The sequence below is a fragment of the Nothobranchius furzeri genome, chromosome 17 (assembly GCF_043380555.1).
Source record: "Nothobranchius furzeri strain GRZ-AD chromosome 17, NfurGRZ-RIMD1, whole genome shotgun sequence".
NCBI classification, from domain to species: domain Eukaryota; kingdom Metazoa; phylum Chordata; class Actinopteri; order Cyprinodontiformes; family Nothobranchiidae; genus Nothobranchius; species Nothobranchius furzeri.
Window position 1 is genome coordinate 48,277,615 of NC_091757.1, and position 20,138 is coordinate 48,297,752.

The 20,138-nt window shown below is 41.3% G+C and overlaps 1 protein-coding gene across 1 annotated transcript; it reads right to left on the reverse strand.

Annotated features, from left to right (window-relative positions):
* Nucleotides 1–366: 366 nt before the first annotated feature.
* On the reverse strand, nt 367–13,937 carry slc1a3a (solute carrier family 1 member 3a). The gene is made up of 10 exons (XM_015972741.3): nt 13,801–13,937; nt 13,070–13,387; nt 12,276–12,413; nt 6,617–6,821; nt 6,431–6,473; nt 4,896–5,164; nt 4,583–4,816; nt 4,288–4,482; nt 3,823–3,957; nt 367–732 (listed from the first exon to the last, which is right to left on the reverse strand). Exons 2-10 carry the CDS (start codon nt 13,251–13,253, stop codon nt 525–527), a joined length of 1,611 nt encoding a protein of 536 aa, XP_015828227.1. The 5' UTR covers nt 13,254–13,387; nt 13,801–13,937; the 3' UTR covers nt 367–524.
* Between the last annotated feature and the right edge of the window lie 6,201 nt (nt 13,938–20,138).

Consider the following 20,138-nt stretch of genomic DNA (forward strand, 5'->3'; position numbering starts at 1 on the left):
TGGTTCATCTAGTAAAAGTCTTTTTTGTTTTGGATAGTTATCAGGCAAAAGCATAAAGTAAAGCTTGATTCATCACATCTGTTCAACAATCTGTAGGAATTAAAGTCGCAAATATCTGCACAGAGGTTGGAAGCAGCCCCCTTTTTGCATCAAAAGTTTTGGTGAGCAAACAAATCTTTGTGCTGAGATTCACAGCAACGCTGGCCTCTAGTGGATAGCATCAATCATTACATTTATTACTGAGTTTGGATCTGTAATAACTGGGCTCTCTGTAAGTCATTGCTAATGTTAAATAGCTGCAACCCTGTGGCAATTATGCATATCAGGGAGCACCACAAACTAATACCACCATAACGTATTCCCAGTCTGCAGTGTGAAACGGGAACCCTCACAGAGTTGTGGATCTCATTAAGTTGAGATATGTTCTAGCAGTAGGTTTCATTTCCTTTAAATCCTCCAGAACTGAGATTTGCAAAAGGATTTCCCTCAAGATTGTATCCAGCCACACGGTACAAATCCTTCTCCTACATCTTGGTCTCGCTGTCAGCAGGACTTTCGTTCTCGTACTCGTTCTCCTGGGAAATCAGCTGGTATGGCTTCTTGTCTGCCTCTTCCACCACTGAGTTGCCCATCTCCGTGTCCTTCTTTCTCAACTCATGGCGAGACAGATGCTCGACTATGCCAGCGCCGATGGAGTCACCAAGGACGTTAGTGGTGGTGCGCAGTCGGTCGCTGGTGAGGACAGGAAGGGAGAGTGTGGGGGCAGCAGTCAAGACAAATAAAACACCAAATAACAACAGAAAATTTACCGAAAAAGAACCAGAAATCTAAACAAAAATACATAAACTACTTAAAAATACCGGAAAGAGTAACAAGATCTGAGGACATTGTGTCCAGAAATGGTCTTTTAATCAAACTCATGAATCAGAAATGCTGCCAAATCAAACCTAAATCAAGGTATACCAAACTGAAATGTAATTAAACCTTCTTCATTAAAGGTCAACATTACTCATGTTTTTAATGTGCAGTGGTCTCTAGTAGGAATGAATGCCTTGTGAGTCGTACGCTGGGAAAGAAAAGCACTGTTTGCCATTTTCTGGAACTAGAAGTGAGCCACATCACAGCTGAGCTTCAGGCCCAATCCCAATACTTGCACTTTACCCTGCGGTCTTCAGTGAAGTGCACTTGGAGGAAGTGTGCAGTTAGGCTTTGAGTGTATGGTACACAAGTGTGCAAATAATTGTCACATTGAACCAGGAGCATTGTGTCATCAACCGCCTCGCATGCCAGTAGCTGTTTGGGCTAATTTTAAAATAATCTTTAACAACTTTCAAACAAACAATTTCTTGACAAAATTTACATTCATTGCTTTTCACATTAAATCTTATGGGCTCGACAAACGGGAGGCGACAAACGGCCGCGATCAGCGAAATTTGTCGCCGTCGCTTTTATTACCTGACACACGGGAGGCGACCTGTGGCAGCAGCCAGCGGCAAAACCGTCTATGCGTTCTGTTCCATGGCGAAATTGAAACTTCCGTTGTTTTGTTTGGCTGTGTCAGGTTGGAGGGAATTAAGGTTATTTAAGCGGTTCAGAGTTAAAAAAGTGGTAGATATGATGTTTCAAAAGGCGCTGCTAGAGTTATGTGAAATCTCACTTCTGATTTTACTATATAAACATAATAATAATCAACTTCTCCTCCACGTTTGCTCGGAGATGTACGGAGCATCCTGTCCACTCATTGGTCAGTGAATGAAACCTCCGTTGATTGGTCCTCGTCCGAGCAACAGCGATGAAAAGTTGAAAACGTTTCAACTTTCAGGGATCGCGTCGCTGGGTCGTCCGTGCACGACACGTGCACAAGCGCAAAATTTCACACGCACGTTTTTCGCGTTTCGCTTAGTAGGAGAGAGACCCGTAATTATCGCTTTGTCGCGCATGGCTCATTGAAAATGAATGGAGGAGAGGCGATGTCGCTTCCCGTGTGTCGAGCCCTTTATGGGCCCATTAACATTCAGAGCACCAATAAATATCATTACTCATCTAAAAATTAATTTCTTCATTTTGAAAATACATATTTTCAGAAAATGCACTTCAGGTATTGTTCCACCTTCTTCTCAAAATGCCCACGCAGCAATGAATTTTGGTTAATACCATCGTCCAAGTCCGCATTGATGAGTACTTGGGCAAAATGTGAGTCATGGGTGCTAAAGGGGCGTGGTCAACTTCCGCACTTGAGGATCAGGACACCCTACAGACTCGCTTCCCTGGACTGCATCACGCAGTTGATGAGCTCAAGGGTGGGAGTGCGAGTATTGGGATTGGTGCTCAGACAGCAGGATTTCCTGATTATTTCCTGATTTTTGGACATCTCACATTTGATTGGATAACAGAAACATGACTCTACTGACTGTGTTTTCTTTGCAATGCTGATGTTTTGTCTTCACAAAAAACACAAGCCTGAAGTAATTTTGCTGTGTGGTGGAGTTGCTAATGCTAACGGTTCACTTCTACTAGCTAAAACAACAACAGCCTTCCCCATTGTGAGTCAAGATGGGTGACTTCATGAACGTTAATAATAATACATTTTATTTAAAAGCGCCTTTCAGAACACCCAAGGTCACTTGACAGAAAATACTTCAGAAAATACATTAAAACAACAATAAAATGCAAAGAAGAAAAAAACAAAACAAAAAGAGAAACAGTTCAATAAAATCAGAGGTCATTGGCAGATTTAAACATGTGTGTTTTGAGTTTGGTTTTGAAAAGGGTAAAACTGTCGATGTTCCTGATGTCTGGGGGAGTGAGTTCCAGAGACGAGGAGCAGAGCGGCTGAAAGCTCTGCTCCCCATGGTAGTGAGACGGACAGAAGGAACCGCAGGATGGATGGAAGAAGAAGATCTGAGAGAACGGGAGGGGGTGTTAATACTTATAAGGTCTGAGATATATGGAGGAGAGCGGTTATGGACGGCTTTGAAGGTGTGGAGGAGAATTTTGAAGATTGACCTGAATTTAACTGGGAGCCAGTGAAGCTGTTGGAGAACCGGGGTGATGTGGTGAAAGGACGGGGTTCTGGTGATAATACAGGCTGCTGAATTCTGGACCAGTTGCAGTTTATGAAGGAGTTTGTTGGGGAGACCATAAAGAAGTGAATTGCAATAGTCGAGACGGGAGGTGACGAGGTTGTGGACGAGAATGGCGGCAGTGTGAGGGATAAGGGAGGGGCGCAGACGGTTCATGGAATGAAGATGGAAGTATGCCGACCGAATTATATTATTAATGTGAGCTTGAAAAGAAAGTGAGCTGTCGAGGATGACACCCAGACTCTTGACCTGAGGGGAGGGGGAGACTATGGCGCTGTCAATAGTTAAGGAAAAGCTGTCAGATTTTGAGATGGCAGTTTTAGTACCAACTAGAAGAAGTTCAGTTTTATTGCCGTTGAGTTTGAGGAAATTAGAGGTGAACCATGATTTGATTTCTCAGAGGCAGATGGTAAGGGAGGATGGCGGGAGAGTTGAGTTGGGTTTACTGGAAATGAAGAGCTGGGTGTCATCCGCGAAGCAGTGAAACTGGATATTGAATTTGTGGAAGATGTTGCCGACATGCAGTCCAGGGGAGCCTTTCACCCTCTCTTTTCTGTCAGAAGCTAATGCAGGAGATAGGTGTAGGAGACTAGTTTCATGTTCAGCCTGCTTGATAATCTAAGAGTGACAGATTATAATCAGAAATAACAATTAAAAAAAGATCTTCCAGTGAAGTAAACCTTTAAAGAATTCCTTCTATAATGTTGCAAGACTTCTCTTGCTACCAATTGATACTTACAGGAACCAGTCAACGGCAATGATCAGTGTGATGTCATCGGTCGGAAGCCCTACAGACGTTAGCACAATCACCATGGTAACCAGACCAGCCTGAGGTATTCCAGCTGCTCCAATACTGGCTGCTGTGGCTGTGATACTGAGAGGAAGTAAAAGTCCAATTATCCAAAAAAACATTTCTTAGAAATTCCCCAGCAGTGACCCTTTCCTCTGTAATAACAGAGGATCATGAATGTAATAGCAGGCTGGTGGCTAGAACATTAGAGATTAAAATATGGTTCTGAGGTTTGGAGCTGTTTGAGATTGGTTGAGGACAAATAGCAAGAATATCTTTCTGAACATTGTGGATTCAACTTTACAATGAGACAAGATAAATCAAATTCTGCATTCATTTGAGAAAAAAAGAAGAAGTGTGTGCTGCTGAGCGCCTTAAAAGTTTGACATTTTACAGCTACGGGTACAGATCTACCTGATGGTGAGAATCTGTCCAAAGTTAAGGTCATAAGCATTGACCTGGGCAATAAAGATGGCTGCCAGGGCTTCGTATAGAGCGGTACCATCCATGTTTATGGTGGCACCAACAGGGAGCACAAAACGGGTCACGCGCTTGTCCACCATATTGTTTTCCTCCAGACATTTAAAGGTGATGGGCAATGTGGCAGAACTGTTAGGGGACAGGTGGGACAAGAAACTTTTTTTTACATTTTATGTAGATTTTTCTTAAATGCCTGTGTGATATTTGAATGTTTGGTCCAATCACATACCTAGAAGAGGTTCCAAGAGCAGTTACGAGGGCCTGCAGCAGCCCGCCGATGAACACAAACGGGTTCTTTCTGGTGATCACAAAGTAGAGTGTTGGCAGGACAACGATGGCGTGGATGAGGAGGCCACAAATGACCGTCACTGTGTACATTCCCAGTTGGCCACCCATAGATGTGATGTCATCCATTTCCACAATCTTACCAGCAATCAGGAACAAGATACCGATAGGAGCATACCTGCAGGTTTACAGCGTTCACAACTTTGTAGTTGAGATGTTTTAATTATTAGTCTTTTGAGTCATCTCCTAAAACTTACCACATTATTATGGCCACCAGCCTCATGATGGCCTCGTTGAGGCAGTCGAAGAAGTCTTTTAAGGGTTGTCCCTGTTCCCTCATGTTACCGATGATCAGGCCGAAGCAGATGGAGAACACCACCAGACCCAGTGCGTTGATTCCATTGACTGATCCCGGCACTGGGATCATCTCCTCCTGGGCTAGTTGCTGGCTACCATTCTGCATGATCAATGTGTCATTCACCGTAACTGTCACATGGATTACTCTCTTGGCATACTGTGTCTTGAACTGGAATTTAAAGAAAGAAAAACACTTTAGTGGCCATGAACCCTATTCCATTAATTTTCACCAAAGTGTTGATTTAAGGAATTATTTTGATCATTTCCTGTTTTTTTTTTTAAATAAGTACATTTCAGGTAAAGGAAATGGAAAATAAAGTTTTTGTTTTAAAATGTTGAAAATTCAACTAAATCGTTAAAAAACTGTCTGTTTATGCTTCTTTTTTGCTGTAAAACAATCTGGTGCTCATGTGTGTACAGTCCCACCAGAGAACTGGATTTGCTGGAATGTGGAATTGAAAGTGGCACACGGATAGGAGCCTCAAAAGTGGGGGGAAAAAATGTCTGGCACCAACAAAAAATGTTGTGATGTTTCCAAACTCATTTTTGATTTATTTTTTATGTTATTATATTTGCTAAAATACAAGAAAAGCTCTTTGAATTTCTACATTTTTGGAGAAAAAGCAAACAGCATTCCATTACAACACTGAAAAAACCTGATTTCTAAAAAAGTAAAAAATCTTAAAGCTGTTATAATGAATCTACAAACAAGCTAGGTTTTAAATGCAAACACGGTCGTGGAAGACTCCCCCCTCCCTTCAGGCACCTTCCCCGAGACGCTTCTTCTGGAACCGGAAACCTGCAATGCCTTATGAAACAAGATAGTGCTATACACCCATCGCCATTTTCTATGTCCAAACGTCTTTTGTTGTCCGTGATTTCAACTGGTGTTGTTCTTTTTGGGACTCCTTCTCCTTCTCTGATATCATTGAGCGGAGAACCTTTCACACCAGTGGTGTTCTGTCGCTAAGTATGTGAGTGCATAATGAATGAAGGACCCAGGGAAGTGTGGCGATTTGTCGAGACTAACAACCGGATGGTCCAATGGTTGCTTTTGGTCCGAAACGTGTTATTGGCAGAGGATTTTAGACAAATGCAAGAGAACCACTTTATTAATTTTTGTTTTTTACCTCTACAAATTATTTATAGCTGTACTATATTAGATTGCCAAGAGGCATTAAAAATATTTTAAGCAAATTTCGAGTTAAAAAAAATCCGGCAGTGGGGTAAGCAAAGTTGCTTATAGAAACATTAGAATTAGCAAATAAATCTAACATTAGATTAATTTTATTTTCTTTTTAGACTAAACTTAAGATAAAAGGTCTAAAAATTAGACTTTTTATACTTGAAATCATTGATTGAAATTTGTTGAAATCATTTTTAGATGGTGATACATTTTGTGAGACCATCAAGCTATGCGAGTGCAGAACGATACCTGTTTGGTGCAAGCTTCCACAAGATTTGGAGGAAACATGTTTCTGAAAAAAAAAAAAACACAATAAAAAAGGTCCGTTAAGCTTGAAAAGGATGGAAACTGCGGTGTTGTTTTCATACATCATGATCATCTGTGAGCATGCTTGTGTGGCTTTTAGACACTTGTTCATGGTTTGCTAATGTGTACCTGATCAGATCCAGGAAGGCATCAGCAGGGCTGACCTGCTCTATCTGCTGCTGCTTGGTGAACTCATCCTTTGATCCTTTTCCAGGGTGAATAATGAGCACCATGACAATACCGATGAACACAGCGATGACAGTTGTTGTGGTGTAGTAGATCACTGCCCTCATCCCCATTTTACCAGAGGCACGGCTGTCCAAAGCAGCAATACCTGAAATGAAAATACCATGGGATATTCATAAACTTTTAAATGATTTCTGGTTTATACCAGGAGGGCACCTCATTTGCTGTTGAATTTTTGCTGTTGAATTTCTGATGTGGAATTTTGCAGCTTAAAGAGCAAGTCACCCCCAAAGTTGCTTTTGTTTTTGCTGACAAACTATATAAACGAGTGTCTAATAGGGCTGTAGACACATGTAGTCAATAATTTGGCTCCTTAGTGCATTTTAGTTCAAAATTAAAATTTCTGCCTAAAACTGTCAGTGTTGCGCCCTCTTCAGGTAAAAAATCTGCACTGCATTTGAATTTAAATCTGCCATGGCTATTGGCTAAGAGGTACCCTTTGATGTCAGCTGGTACCATATGATGTCACAATGCCATTATGAGCCAGTGTGTGTGTGTGTGTTTGCTCTCTCGGTCTGCCAAGCAACAGCATTTGTTGCATTTTTCAAACAGGAAATGGGAGTGGAGTGAGACTCTGATAGGGGGTAACTTGCTCTTTAAATTCTGCAGTTTTACGAATGAATCTTTTTGTCAGTGTATTTTATGTACAAAAAAAATTCAAACACATAATTTCACAGAATAAAAATTCAATATTATAAATTCAATGTTTACAAAAATGTATATTCTGGTGAGACTGTAATGCTTCTATAATATAAAGCACTTCAAAAAGGATGTTCATCCTTTCAGTACACAAGGGAAACTATCCCTTTTATATTAAGTTATTCTGTCCCACAGCATTCAAAGCTGCACTGATGTGTCAATAATTTCAAGCCTCTTTGTGTGGTCGGAAAAAAGGTGCCGCAATTATAGGAGGAGTACACCCATCTGGATTATCTGAGCCTCTAACTGTGACAACAAAGAGCGGCACGAAACACAATCTGACTGTGACCTTTTCCTGGTGGAAAAACAACACTTACAGCAAAACACCCAGAACCTAATAAAATGATAAATAAATGATTGTTTATGCAGTTTTAAACCCATTCTATAGACACAAGAGGTTAGAAATGATGAAGAAACTTATAGTCAGAGACAGAAATGCTGCTTTAAAGGTTTCAATGATTTATTATTCATTGTCTGGTCTTATTTAGACTTTTATCTTTATTGGATACTGGCAGGTTTTTGTCCTGGATAGATTTATACGTTCCTTTCACATGCAGAACTTTATATATGTGAGAAATACTTCCATGCTTTAGAGCAGGCATGTCTAAAGTGTGGCCCAGCGGCCGTTGTTGCCCTTGAACTGATTTTGTGCGGTCCCCAATAGCATTTCTAAACTGATGGGATTTTGTCTGTTCAGCAAGCTGTGGATATAAATCAACATATTTTAATATTTTCTGTTCAGAGCTTTACTAATATGTCTACTTTAGATTTTTTTGAGCTGTACCAATGTAAGAAATCATTAGAGAATTATTTTTGCATTTTTAAAATTAAAAAAACACACTTTATCGTGGCCGGTGATAACTTGTAACTGGTTTTTAGCCCTTACCTTGGACACTCTTGCTCTCAAGCAGGGATCCTAAACTAAATTTGTCAAGGGCCAGAGTTTTTTTTCCAGCACACTCCGTGAAGACCAGGTGCTCTTCTAAAGAAAAGTTAAAGTATTATTGTATCTTAACGAAATAATATTTAAAATGGCTTCATTTTCAGTCTAAACAGTTTTGATTGCAGTTTTAGTTTAGTTCGGAGAACGTAAACAATTATTGAAATCTGGGAAATTGCATTGGAAATATAGGGGAAAATGGTTCCTCTGATTAGGCTAAAACTTGATCATTTATCTTCTGCCGTCCAGACGAACTTAAGGAATTTGGGTGTTTTTGGCCAATCATTGTCTCTTGAAGGCCACTCAGAAACGTTGTTTCGAAACTGTTTTTATCATTTAAGAAACATCTCCAAACTGCGAAGGTTGGTGTCAAAACATGAACTTGAAATGGTTATCCATACATTTATTTCCACCCGTGTAGCTTACTGTAACACACTTTTCACATGTTTTAACAAAAAAGCCCTTGACCGCCTTCAGTTAGTCCAGAACTCTGCAGCGAGGCTCCTAACTGGAGCAAACAGAAGAGCACACATCACTCCTATTCTGATGTCTCTGCACTGGTTACCCGTTAATTTTAGAGTTCATTTTAGAATCATGATTATAACTTTCAATGCTCTACGTGGTCAAGCTCCTCCCTATATTACTGAACTGTTAAAGCCTTATGCTCCAAACCGAGCCCTCAGGTTCACCCGGCAGAACCTTCTAGAAGTTCCAAAGACCAGATACAAAAGTCGAGGTGATCGCTCCTTCCAGACTGTTGCAGCCCGACTTTGGAATGATCTTCCTTTATCCTTACGTAGTATTGACAGCCTGGACGCTTTTAAAAAACAGCTAAAGACCCGTTTATTTAAAGCTGCTTTCACCTAAATCTTTTAATTTAACAGAGGATCTGTTTATGAAATTGTATAATTTTATGACTTTATTTTTTCTGATGTTAATCTATTTCTGTTTTAAGAGCATCATAATTTTATGACTTTGTTTGATGTTATTTTGATCATGTGGAGCACTTCTTGATTGTGATAAGTGCAATATAAATAAAATTAACCTTAACTTACTTATATACTTACTAAATAAATTTTGCTGCTAAACTTCAAAGTCCCCCAATTGAGGGACAGTGGGGCCCAAAGAGTTGGGGGGCCGGGTGGAAAAGTCTGGTGGGCCCGTGAGCCGCCCGTTGAGGTTAACTGCTCCAGGCTGCTTTGAGGGGCACCTCCTCTCAGCTCGTCTTATCTGAACACGCTCAGGAGGCTTTTTGTTCACCTGCATCTCAGCTTTTCTCTCATCTCCTCCCAAAAATTCATCACCTTTTCTTTTCTCCATCACCATCTACTCTTGTACATCTGATCCCCCATTTCTAGACCCTTCCTCCCTCCTCCCCGTCTCCATCAGTTCTCCTGGTTCTCCTTAATTAACCCCCCCCAACCCTGGCTTTCTTCCTCCTCATCCTGTGACAGTCCTGGGAAAACCTGTTGACTCGGTCAGCCCCACATGTACACACAATGATCCCCGGCCTGTTGCCCAGGCAACAACAGACGCAGCCTCACCAATTCAATCTTCTCAAAGGATTGAAAGAAGCAAGATTGAAGGAGCGCGAGTGGAATGACTTTCTTTGTAATTTAGGGGGATGTTCATCAAAAACAAGAGTCGTCTGACTTTGGGGAGCTGGGGTGAAACAGAGGACACGGTGAGAGAGGTTTTGCTAGAAAGAGTTTAACATCAACGGGGGTAAGGAGAAAATGTAAGTTGGGATGTGCAAAAAAAGCTAAGAAGCTCATTTTCTCCTCAAATGTCTCGATGTTTCTTACTGTCCTCCAGTGATAATTTAAAAGGACTTTGAAACTGTAGACATACATCATTTAATCAGTAAAACATAAAATCTGTTTTATGAGTCTTTACATTTGTGTTTCTATCCTGTTCGTCCTGAAGTCTACCTCTTTTTGTGTTCTCCCTTCTGGGGCCTCCATGAATTCAGCTCAGACCTCTCAGGGGCCCTCTGGGGTCTGCTCAAGGTTTCTGATTCTCAGCTCCCTTTCAGACTGGACCAGCTCAGAGGAAACTCCTTTTCAGATGGGACAACTGGATTTTGCCACATGCATACGCAGAAACTGTAAAGCTTAGATTCTGTAGGACAAATGATTTTCAGAATCCTAAACATCTTTTTTTTTCAATGAGATCAAAATGATCTCAGTCAAGAAGCTTTAGGTTTGGAAAAATGCTCTTCGACAGAAAAACTTGAGTTGTTCAAGAAGGTTTTTGGAATGTTTTGTCCTTGGAAATTTTATAATAGAGAAAGTCTGATTGTTTTCACTCATTCAAGAGGCAAAATGCTAGAAATCAAAGCACAGTTAATATTTTCACATCAGGTTTCAGGGTTGAGACTTGACAATCAATCAATCAATCAATCAATCAATCAACTTTATTAACAGACTCAAGGTCCAGAGACAATAAAAACAAACATAAGATAAAAAAAATCTACACAAGAAGAGACAAAGATACAAGGAAGTCAATATAAACACCTACACCAATAATGCCTTAATTCAGACTGATAGCGTGTGGTACTACAGTCAACATTAACCAAGCACTTAATAATAACATTTTCACATTGATTAACTCGACAAATAAACTTAAACATCAAGTTGCTCAACGTAGCGTGGAATGTATTGATCCCAGAAGAGTCAAACAAGCAACTCGCACTTTCCCAACCAGGATTCTAGATAACGTTCTTACAGATGAGGTGATGGTGTTTTTTTATTATGCTACACAGGAGTGTCACTTTGAGACATCTACTTTTATTTGCAGTTATGAGTCGAAAGGCTTTAGGTAAATTTATTGATTGAAACGTGTTTGTGTGCTTCTGAAAAGCTCATTTGTTGCTATTTACAGCTGTTGTAATTACAACTAATTGCTTTTAAAAGGTCTTTTCAAAGCAAAGCTGCGTAGTATTCATGATTTATAGAAATTATTTTGCAGGCGCACCAATGGATATCTTTACAACTCTGTTTTGCATTTCTGCACATGCTGAAGCTGTTTTCATGTGACACGATGTCAGAGGATGCTGGTGTTATTCCCGGCTTCACCACAAAGCAGACCATTGTCAAACAACGCGCCTCCTTCGTCCCTTTAGGAGACTGGCCTGTTTTCCTGTCAGTCACTGCAGACGGTGGACATTTGATCTTCCTGTACTACATTTATCAGCCAGGGTTACGCAAAAACAAGCTGTCTGCTCACAACTTAGCAGTGTTCCTGTAAGTACGGTAAACATGAAAATGCCTTGGTTGTCTTGAGCATTTCACATGTTCTTTTAATACTTGTCTACATTGACTTTGTTATGGGTACGATTTTAAAACGAAGTCAAACATGTTGCTTTGATAGAGCCGTGTTGTCACGTAGGGACTGTCATTACAGAGGTTGAGCACCTCCTGCCTGTGAGATCATCCTAAACCCGTCCACTGCTGGGCCTGAAAACAACAAACAGCTTCGGCTGAGCAAACAGCCGAGTTGGTCAGAAGAGCCTCGACACACCAAACAACTTAGTCACTCTTGTTTGTACAAAGAAAACGCAGGCTGCACACCCATTATTGATCCAAAACCAAACGTAGCAGGAATCATGGATAGAAGGCCGTGGACTTTGCAAGGATTTTTGTAAGAAATATGTGAAGATAGCTATGGAGCCCTGCCGAGCAGACCCACAGGCGGCAGTGTGAGGAAGAGAGATGCCAGTAATACTAGGTGAAGGGTTTTTCTTTGTGCTGCATGATGCAAAGCAAGGTCACACAAGATGTGCACTTTAGAGATCTCATGAAAAAGATAAAGTGTTGAGGAAAATGACTGCTAAATATGTGCTAAATATACATTTTTGGTTGATTTGTTCAGTTTGCATGCAGCGTGTTGAGATGTTCATACCTGTGATAAGACTGGAAACCAGCAGCGGCAGCACCAGCATCTGGAGCATTCTCATCAGCAGCTCTCCAGGGAACGAGAAGTACTTCACCTCGCGGTAAGACATTTTATACGGCCGCAGGGCAAACCCCAAAATTATACCTGCAGTCGGATCAAACGTAGTAGGTTCAGGAGCAGGTTTAGAAATGCTCCTGAAAAATAAAACAACACGGCGTAGAAAATAAAAGCATCTGAACTTTTTTGTTCTTTTGTGTCCTTGAATTCTTTTCTCGCCAAGCTTTTGGTTACAGACAAGCTCAGGTGGCAGACCCTGCAGCCTGACCGGAAGAATATCTCAAATTCATCTGTCGACTAAATCTGTCACAACACCATTTAATTTTAGCAGAGAGTGGCACATGTGCATGCTTTGAGTGGGCTTGGTTTGCTTCCTGAGGGCAGAATTCAGGGGGTTAAAAAAGGCAGGTCAAAGGTCAGACAAGTCAAGCCTGATAAGTCCTTCAGAGCTGTTTGTGCTTTCTGTGTCTTTTGCTTCCGTCGCTCACATCAAGTTAGCGGATCGTTGGGGTAAAGTGATGGCGCTCTCTGGTTTGTCTTAACCCTCTCAGGCTCAAAATAAGTTTTGATGAAAGGACGAACAACTAAGTCCTTCAGGGGTACTTCTGAGTTAAAAAATGCTCATGAAATACGTATATGGAGTAACCGGGTAGGTAGGTTTTAACGTTGCAAATCTGCAACGCCTGCCTCCAGAGGGTTAACCAATGACAGGCAAAGCAGATCCATCAGGAAGGGAGTCTTACCTGTAATGACAGCTGTAACCGTTAGAATGACAAAAGCGTTTTTAACGCAGAAGCTCTTCACGTCATCCTGCTTGATGTTCTCCACCGTCTTTTTGGCCTGCAGGGACCGGGACTGGATGCCAGCTCGGATCTGATGCAGACCACCCCGGGTCCTCTGAGCGTTTTCCCCGTTGCTTTGGGTCATAGCGTCTCTTTAAGGCTCTGCCGTGAGCAAAGCGGAGCTCCACTCGCTTGTAATGATGGAACTTTGAAGGTCCTGTATCCTGTTGGACCTCCGTGACTAAACCTTCTCAGGTTGGTTAAAGGATCACAAGCCGCCTGCATGGGAGAGCAACACGATGCAAGACTGATCATTACATGCAAGAGAAAACAATTTGGAAAAAACAAGAGACTCTGTCATGTTAAGTGGTAAAACTTGAGTTGGAACTTTTTTTTAATACTAGTTTGCATCTTTTTTTTACAAGTATTGCCCCAAATAATACAAAAAAAGCACTGGTACATCAAAGATGCTTTAAAGAAAGCAGCAATCAAAGTGAAGATCAGGCATGTTTCTGTCGCAGAAGCGTAGGAAACTTCCGCTTGTGTACACTAAACTACACGTGTACAGTTTGAGTTCACGCACCGTCTGGCGGAGCAGGTCTCACACACAAGCTCTGCTTCTGATCAAGTGTTTCACTGCATTTGAAAAATGCATCAAACAGGAAATATTGAGATGAAAGTTGTTTCTGTACCTTTAGACTTGGGTAATTACGTCCTTTGGAGTGATGTCTCAGTATTTCGAGGGGAAAGTTCAGGCTTAAAGCTGGATCGGTGTGACAGGGGAAAGAGGGGCTCTTTGGCTCTGAGCTGGCTGCTGTGATCAGCCAGCAATGAGGAGAAACGGCAGAGAAAGAGGGGAGGGGAGGGAAAAGAAAGGAGGGGAGCCAAAGAGCCAGTGAGAGGCTAGAGGCGGCGCTAGTGGAGCGGCAGACACTGGGTTGCACAGTGTGGGCTCAAACTGAAACGGGGGCTTGAAAAAAAAAAACTGAAATAAGGTAGAGGAGGGGGCGCTCTTCAGACCGAGGGGGACTTGGGGAATAATAAGCTTTTCAAACAGCGAAAAGAAAAAGGACGTTGTTGTTTTCTTCCGCCGCTCTCACCCGTCTTTTGAAATCGTTTTTCAGGCTTCATAAGTTTATCTGACCGGAAGATCTTGTAGAAAAACAGAAAACAAGTCTTGTCTGTTTAAAATATGAAATAATATTCATACATTTGATGCTGGAACACATCCAACCAATACATAAAAACGGGGCCAGCATTGTTCCTCGGCTGTATTTTATTACCTTCGTACCCTGCGGAGGCCACTTGGTTGTCTTTAACACTCAAAAAATTGTGGAGAATTTGTTAAACCAGACTGAGAATGTAAACGTTGGTCAAGCGTGAGTGTTGCAACTGGTTCTGGGCTGAAAGCAACATTCACCGTATACAATTTTGAGATGCTGACAGCTGTGGTGCTATGGCAGATGTAGCCACACAGCGTGCTGCACAAGGATAACGACGGCTGAGAGCCACAGCTGTTAGAGTAAAGTGAGCAGGAAATTTGTGTTCTGCAGCAAAATTCAGCGATTCGCGGTTTGGCCGGGATGATGACATTTACAGGGAACGTTTGTGGATGAGACTGAAGTGAATGAATGGCGACACAGAGAACCCATGGATGCTGTGAGAAATTTCAGCTTGAATTTCACACGTACTCCTCTGGTTGCAGCATCCCGTAGCAATCTGACCCCGAGTTTGTTTTATGATCTCTCTGGACTTTTGTGTTTCTAGGAATCAAGAGGAACTTGGCAAAGTTTCCAACACACATGAACATGAAACAACCACCAACTGAATTTAGAGCAGAGTTCATTCAAATCAGAGTCGATTTTCTTCCTCCTGCTGCAAATTCTTATCCTGATTGTTTGGATGAGGTAAGATGCGAATATTTTCAGCATGGTTTATGATATTCAAACCCATTTCTAAATCAGGAGTAATTGTGATGGGTTCGTTCACAGCGATGCACATATTTTCTCACAGGCCTTTTGATTCTTCAATAGAACAATGAGTTGAGTGGAAACATTTAGAAGAGGGTGGTTGAATGTTGTGGTAGTAAATTGATGAGTTTGGGGCGACGGTGGCACAGGGGTTAAGTGCTCGGTCTGAAATCGGAATGTTCCAGGTTCGAGCCCCGCTCAGTTTGTCGTTGTGTCCTTGGGAAAGACACTTAACCCACCTTGCCTGCAGGTGGTGCTTGGAGGCAAGGACGTAATTTTCACTTTAGAAGTGGGGGGGACGCGGGGGATGTATCTTTACAGTATGCTCTAATGGGAAACCGGCTTCAACACAAACGCTTGTTTTCCACTTGGTCCTAGAGCTCCACCAGTGTCAATTTAACATAGCGTAATATTGTTTTTGGATGGTAAAAAGTGCAGGGGTCAAAACTTGACTTTGGAAAAAGTGGGGAGGACATGTCCCCCTTGTCCCCCCCCCAAAATTATTTAGGGCTCAGTGACACCTGTGTACGGCAGCCTCGCCTCTGTCCGTGTATCCCGGTCCCAGGGCAGCTGTAGCTACAGTGTTGCTCATCACCACCAGGGTGTGAATTTGTGTGTGAATGGGTGAATGACTGATTGTGTTGTAAAGCACCTTGGGGGGTTCCAGGAATCTAGAAGGCTCTATTTCAAATACAGACCATTACCATTTATTTCTGAAAGGAATTTGCCAGCAAGCCTTCAGAGAACATGTGTGTTATTGATTAAATTATCCCAAAACTAAAAATTGTTAGCCTAGTGAACTAGACCAAATTCTTGATTTGCAAAGTTTGGTCTAGGCATGCTCCATTGGAACCTCAGCAGCTCCTACCAGGACTCTGGCTAGCCAATCACAGCTCTCTAGAGGGGTTTCAAACACATAAAGAGCTGTGATTGGTCCATAATGGTGGGCCAGTCATAGTGCTCTATCTGCTTAGTGAACAAATCACAGAGCTTTATCCGCTTTGTGGGCCAATCAGGGCACTCTATATGCCTGGTGGGTGGGATGATGCAACAGAGTGAAACAAGAGTATGTCACATTCATTGTCCAGTGGAATGTGGAGATCATTTGAAAGACAACGGTAGAACCCGCCCCACAACCGAGAGCCGTCAATGGAGCATGGCCAGACTAAATAATACATTTATTTAGTCTGGCTTGCCAGGCTAAAAAATTGTTGATTTATACAGAAACCAAATGGATGCAGGCAAAATGAGATGAATGAAAAAGCTTTATTGACAAAATCTCTCCTGAAGCTTGTCACCTTTTATGTGTTAATAAATAAATTACTAAAACGTATTTAATAGTAATGCTTTCATTGTCATTCAATAGTACATAATGAATATAAATGGTGTCATGGGAAAATGATGTTACATCAATATGAATGGGGTCAGGATAAGAGCAAATATAAAGTCTTTACTCCCTTCTAAAATGATCGATCCGATCTCAAACGTGGAAAATCAAGAGATCAGGTACCTAGGTGCAAAGGGTCAAAAGGCTGAGATTAGTGGCAGACATAAGAATATATATATAGTTATAGAAGGGCCAAGTATTAGTTCAGCATCTTCACACAAGATTTTATGCTGTAAATTCCTGTTTGACTCATTAGTACCAACAGTGTTTAGATTTGGAATTGCATCCACCTATCTGATCATCACAAGGACAGATGAGTGACAGGAAAGAGGTACTTTAGAGAGCCAATCATATTTCAACTGGGGCCATGACCATGTGGCCCCGTCCTAAGAACCGCCTTGTGGTTGAAGCACTCTGATATCTGGAACGGGCTCTGAGTAGAGCTACCGCTCCTTCAGTAGCAGCTCTTTCCAGCAGGTGAGTAATGGCTCTGTTCTAATTTCCCCATTTGTGACATCACAATCAGGGACTTGTTGAAACGGCTTGTTTAAAGCATAACATTCCTGATACCAAACAATGAGAAAATGGATGGACAGGTTTTTATCATGTCTGGAGTGTTTTTAGAGGTAGAGACCAACAAAGTTAAGTTAAAAGTTAAAGTCCCATTAGTTGTCACACACACAGGTCAAATCAAATCAAATCAAATCAACTTTATTTATAGAGCGCTTTCACATGGCCAGAATGGACAAACAAAGCGCTGTACATCAATAAAATGCAACACAACAGGACAGAGATATGACCATTAAAATACATGAATAAATCCATTAAAATACACTAAGAATTCCCTGTAAAATACCGTAATAAATCCTATAAAAATACAATAAGAAATCCATTTTAAAATGCAGTACAAAAACCTGAGTGCCAGTTCACAGTCCATATCCGGCCTACTTCCCCCAACTTCAACGTCCAAAAGCCAGCGAGAACAGATGTGTTTTCAGTCTTCCTTTAAAAGTTTCTAATGACGTGGCCTGTTTTACATTAGCTGGCAGCTCATTCCAGAGACTTGGTCCAAGTACTGAAAAAGCTCGACTACCACGAGACTTCAGGCTGTACCTAGGCACAGTTAGTAATCTCTGGTCAGCTGACCTAAGGGAACGCACCGGGTGTGTGTGCGAAATTTATTCTCCGCATTTGACCCATCCCCTGGGGGAGCGGTGAGCTGCAGACACAGCCGCGCTCGGGAACCATTTGGTGGTTTAACCCCCCGATCCAACCCCTTAATGCTGAGTGTCAAGCAGGGAGGCATTGGGTCCCATTTTTTCAAAGTCTTTGGTATGACCCGACCAGGAGTCGAACCCCTAATCTCCCAGTCTCAGGGCGGACACTCTACCACTAGGCCACACACAGCTGCTCTTTTCTAGCAAAATAACATAGTACAATTGTCATAGTATAAGCCTCCTGGATAACTAGCATTAGTTTTTGTTAAAATGTTCTTTTTATCTGAGAAAAAAAAACATCAATTGTGAGTTTCCTCTGTGAACAATGAGCCTTGAAAACACAAATCAGGCTCTTTCAACACTCTTGTCTTTCGAGTCACAAGGAGCGCAGAAGGCATTGTCCGTCATTAACTTGTCTGTGCCTGCTGAACTCACTTTATCTTACAGATAAAGAGATGCTCGCGAAATAAATCCATGGTGGCTCAGAAGTTTTTCTCAAGAGACTGTTGTCATAAAGCCGTGCTCGCTATTAGAGTCATGTGTTAGGGTTGGTTTTCAAAATTTGTTTCAACCACCAACTTTTTATAGTGTATGTTGGGTACCTTTGCACAAAAATACAAGCTCCAGCAGTAATATTGTATTTCTTGTATCATGTTTCTGTGTATCTTAACAAGAAAGAATGCTAACGCTTAACTGTTCATTCGTTACTTCCATCGTTGGGGGTTCAATCTTGAGCACGTGATTACATTCCTCACTACAACCTACAAGCCATTACATCTTCCATCACATTTTAGAAAAAGTCTATTTTTAGTTAGCCAAGTCTAGATTTAACATAGCAAAACCATTCATGGGGTGTGCATTATTAAATGTGTGTTACAAAAGTCTTGGCTTTAACAATTTGACACATCTGGAAAGATTTAAATAAACCATGACTGTTTTTCTTAATCTGCGGCCCGGGAGGTCTCTGTCACACAGGAGCAAAAACTCAGGAAGATGATTCATTTTGTCTTCACAAAAGGGTTGGCTTCTGAAGTCAAAGCAAAGTCTTTCAGGAAGGCGATGCGGGACAGATTGTGTCATGACACAAAACAGTGAGACAGAAATGTGAAGGTTTGAGAATGACATAAATAATTATAATGCTTGATGGCTTGGTTTTTATAACGGCTGTTTGCACAAACTGAATAAGAAGTCAAAAATAGCAAAGAAGCCACTTCTTGCCATAAAAAACAATATTGTCAGATGAATATTCTGTTAAAGATCCAGGGTTTAGACTGTTGAGGACTGTGAGGGTGAGTCATTTTGTCTCATGAATAATCTTTTGGATTGTTTGAAGCATTTGGAGGAAAGATCATGCAGGGAGTCTTGTGTCATGCCCAACGTGAAGCTCATAGTTTAGTCTCAGAGGACAGCCATTAAAGGTGGAATATGTAACATTTAAAAAAAACTATAGTTTTAAAAAATAATACCTCCACGAGGCGTTTAGAGGAGTGCAGAATGGAGCTATGTTTAAAACAATAAAAAATCTAAATTTAATTTTGTCTGCACGGCACTGCGGTTATGTTTACATCTACCAGCCACTAGAGGGCACTAAAAAGTCCTCTCTGCAAGGCGAGGCTGGGACTGTGTAAAATGGTGGATTTGACAAGTCAAGCAGCTGATTCTGAGCCCAGAAGGTGTTCTAACAGTAAATAATGTTGTAAAATAAACGTATTAGTAGAATTTGTGCTGAGTTTACACACCGTTGTATGAAGGTCCCTGTGTGATCCAGGGAGTCAAGAGGTCGGGATGGGAACTTCTGGTGGCAGGACCTTTGGGCAACGGAACCCATAGCGTAACTCCAAGCACGACCCGTCTAGTCTGAGATACCTTCAGGTGACGGCAGGAAGCTGGCATATCTATTTTGCGTCTGAGGCTGTTCGGTTGCTCTTAAAAGAGCCGTTGTGTCTGATATCACTCGCAAATGTTGCAGAGCAATGTTTTGAACTGAGGTCAAAAGAGAGGATGGTGCCAAATGCTTGGTCACCGGTCGGCCGAACCAGAAGGATGCTAGAGAACTAAGGAATCAGGAAGTGATTCCTGTATTTACCAACTTTTTTTGTTGATAAATTTAGACAAATCAGAATTTAACAAGTTTAAAGGCGTCACCAAAGACCTCAGAGAATCACTCCTTCACTCAGATACTTAGAGGTTATTTCTTAGTGTGATGTGAAAATGTTAAACAATAATAATAATCTCATGATGTGTGAATAAACTGATAGATTAAAATACTAGAATCAACAAATACTGATCTGGTGTAGTTTAAGATCAGAAATGAATCATTACAGGAAAATTATTCATTTTAACTCATCGTTTGTTATTGTAAAGTACAGGACACATTAATCTAACACTTTGGATTCAAACAAATTTTTCATTCACCAGAATATGATTGTATGAAGTTTTAAAGAGTCATTTATGAC

Excerpts from the sequence above, each read along its gene's own strand:
- slc1a3a (XM_015972741.3), bottom strand. The coding sequence starts at position 13,253 with ATGACCCAAAGCAACGGGGAAAACGCTCAGAGGACCCGGGGTGGTCTG. Across the intron at positions 4,817-4,895 it reads CTGGTGGCCATAATAATGTG|GTATGCTCCTATCGGTATCT; the intron begins GTAAGTTTTAGG and ends GTAAACCTGCAG. Across the intron at positions 733-3,822 it reads ATTGCCGTTGACTGGTTCCT|CGACCGACTGCGCACCACCA; the intron begins GTAAGTATCAAT and ends TGTCCTCACCAG.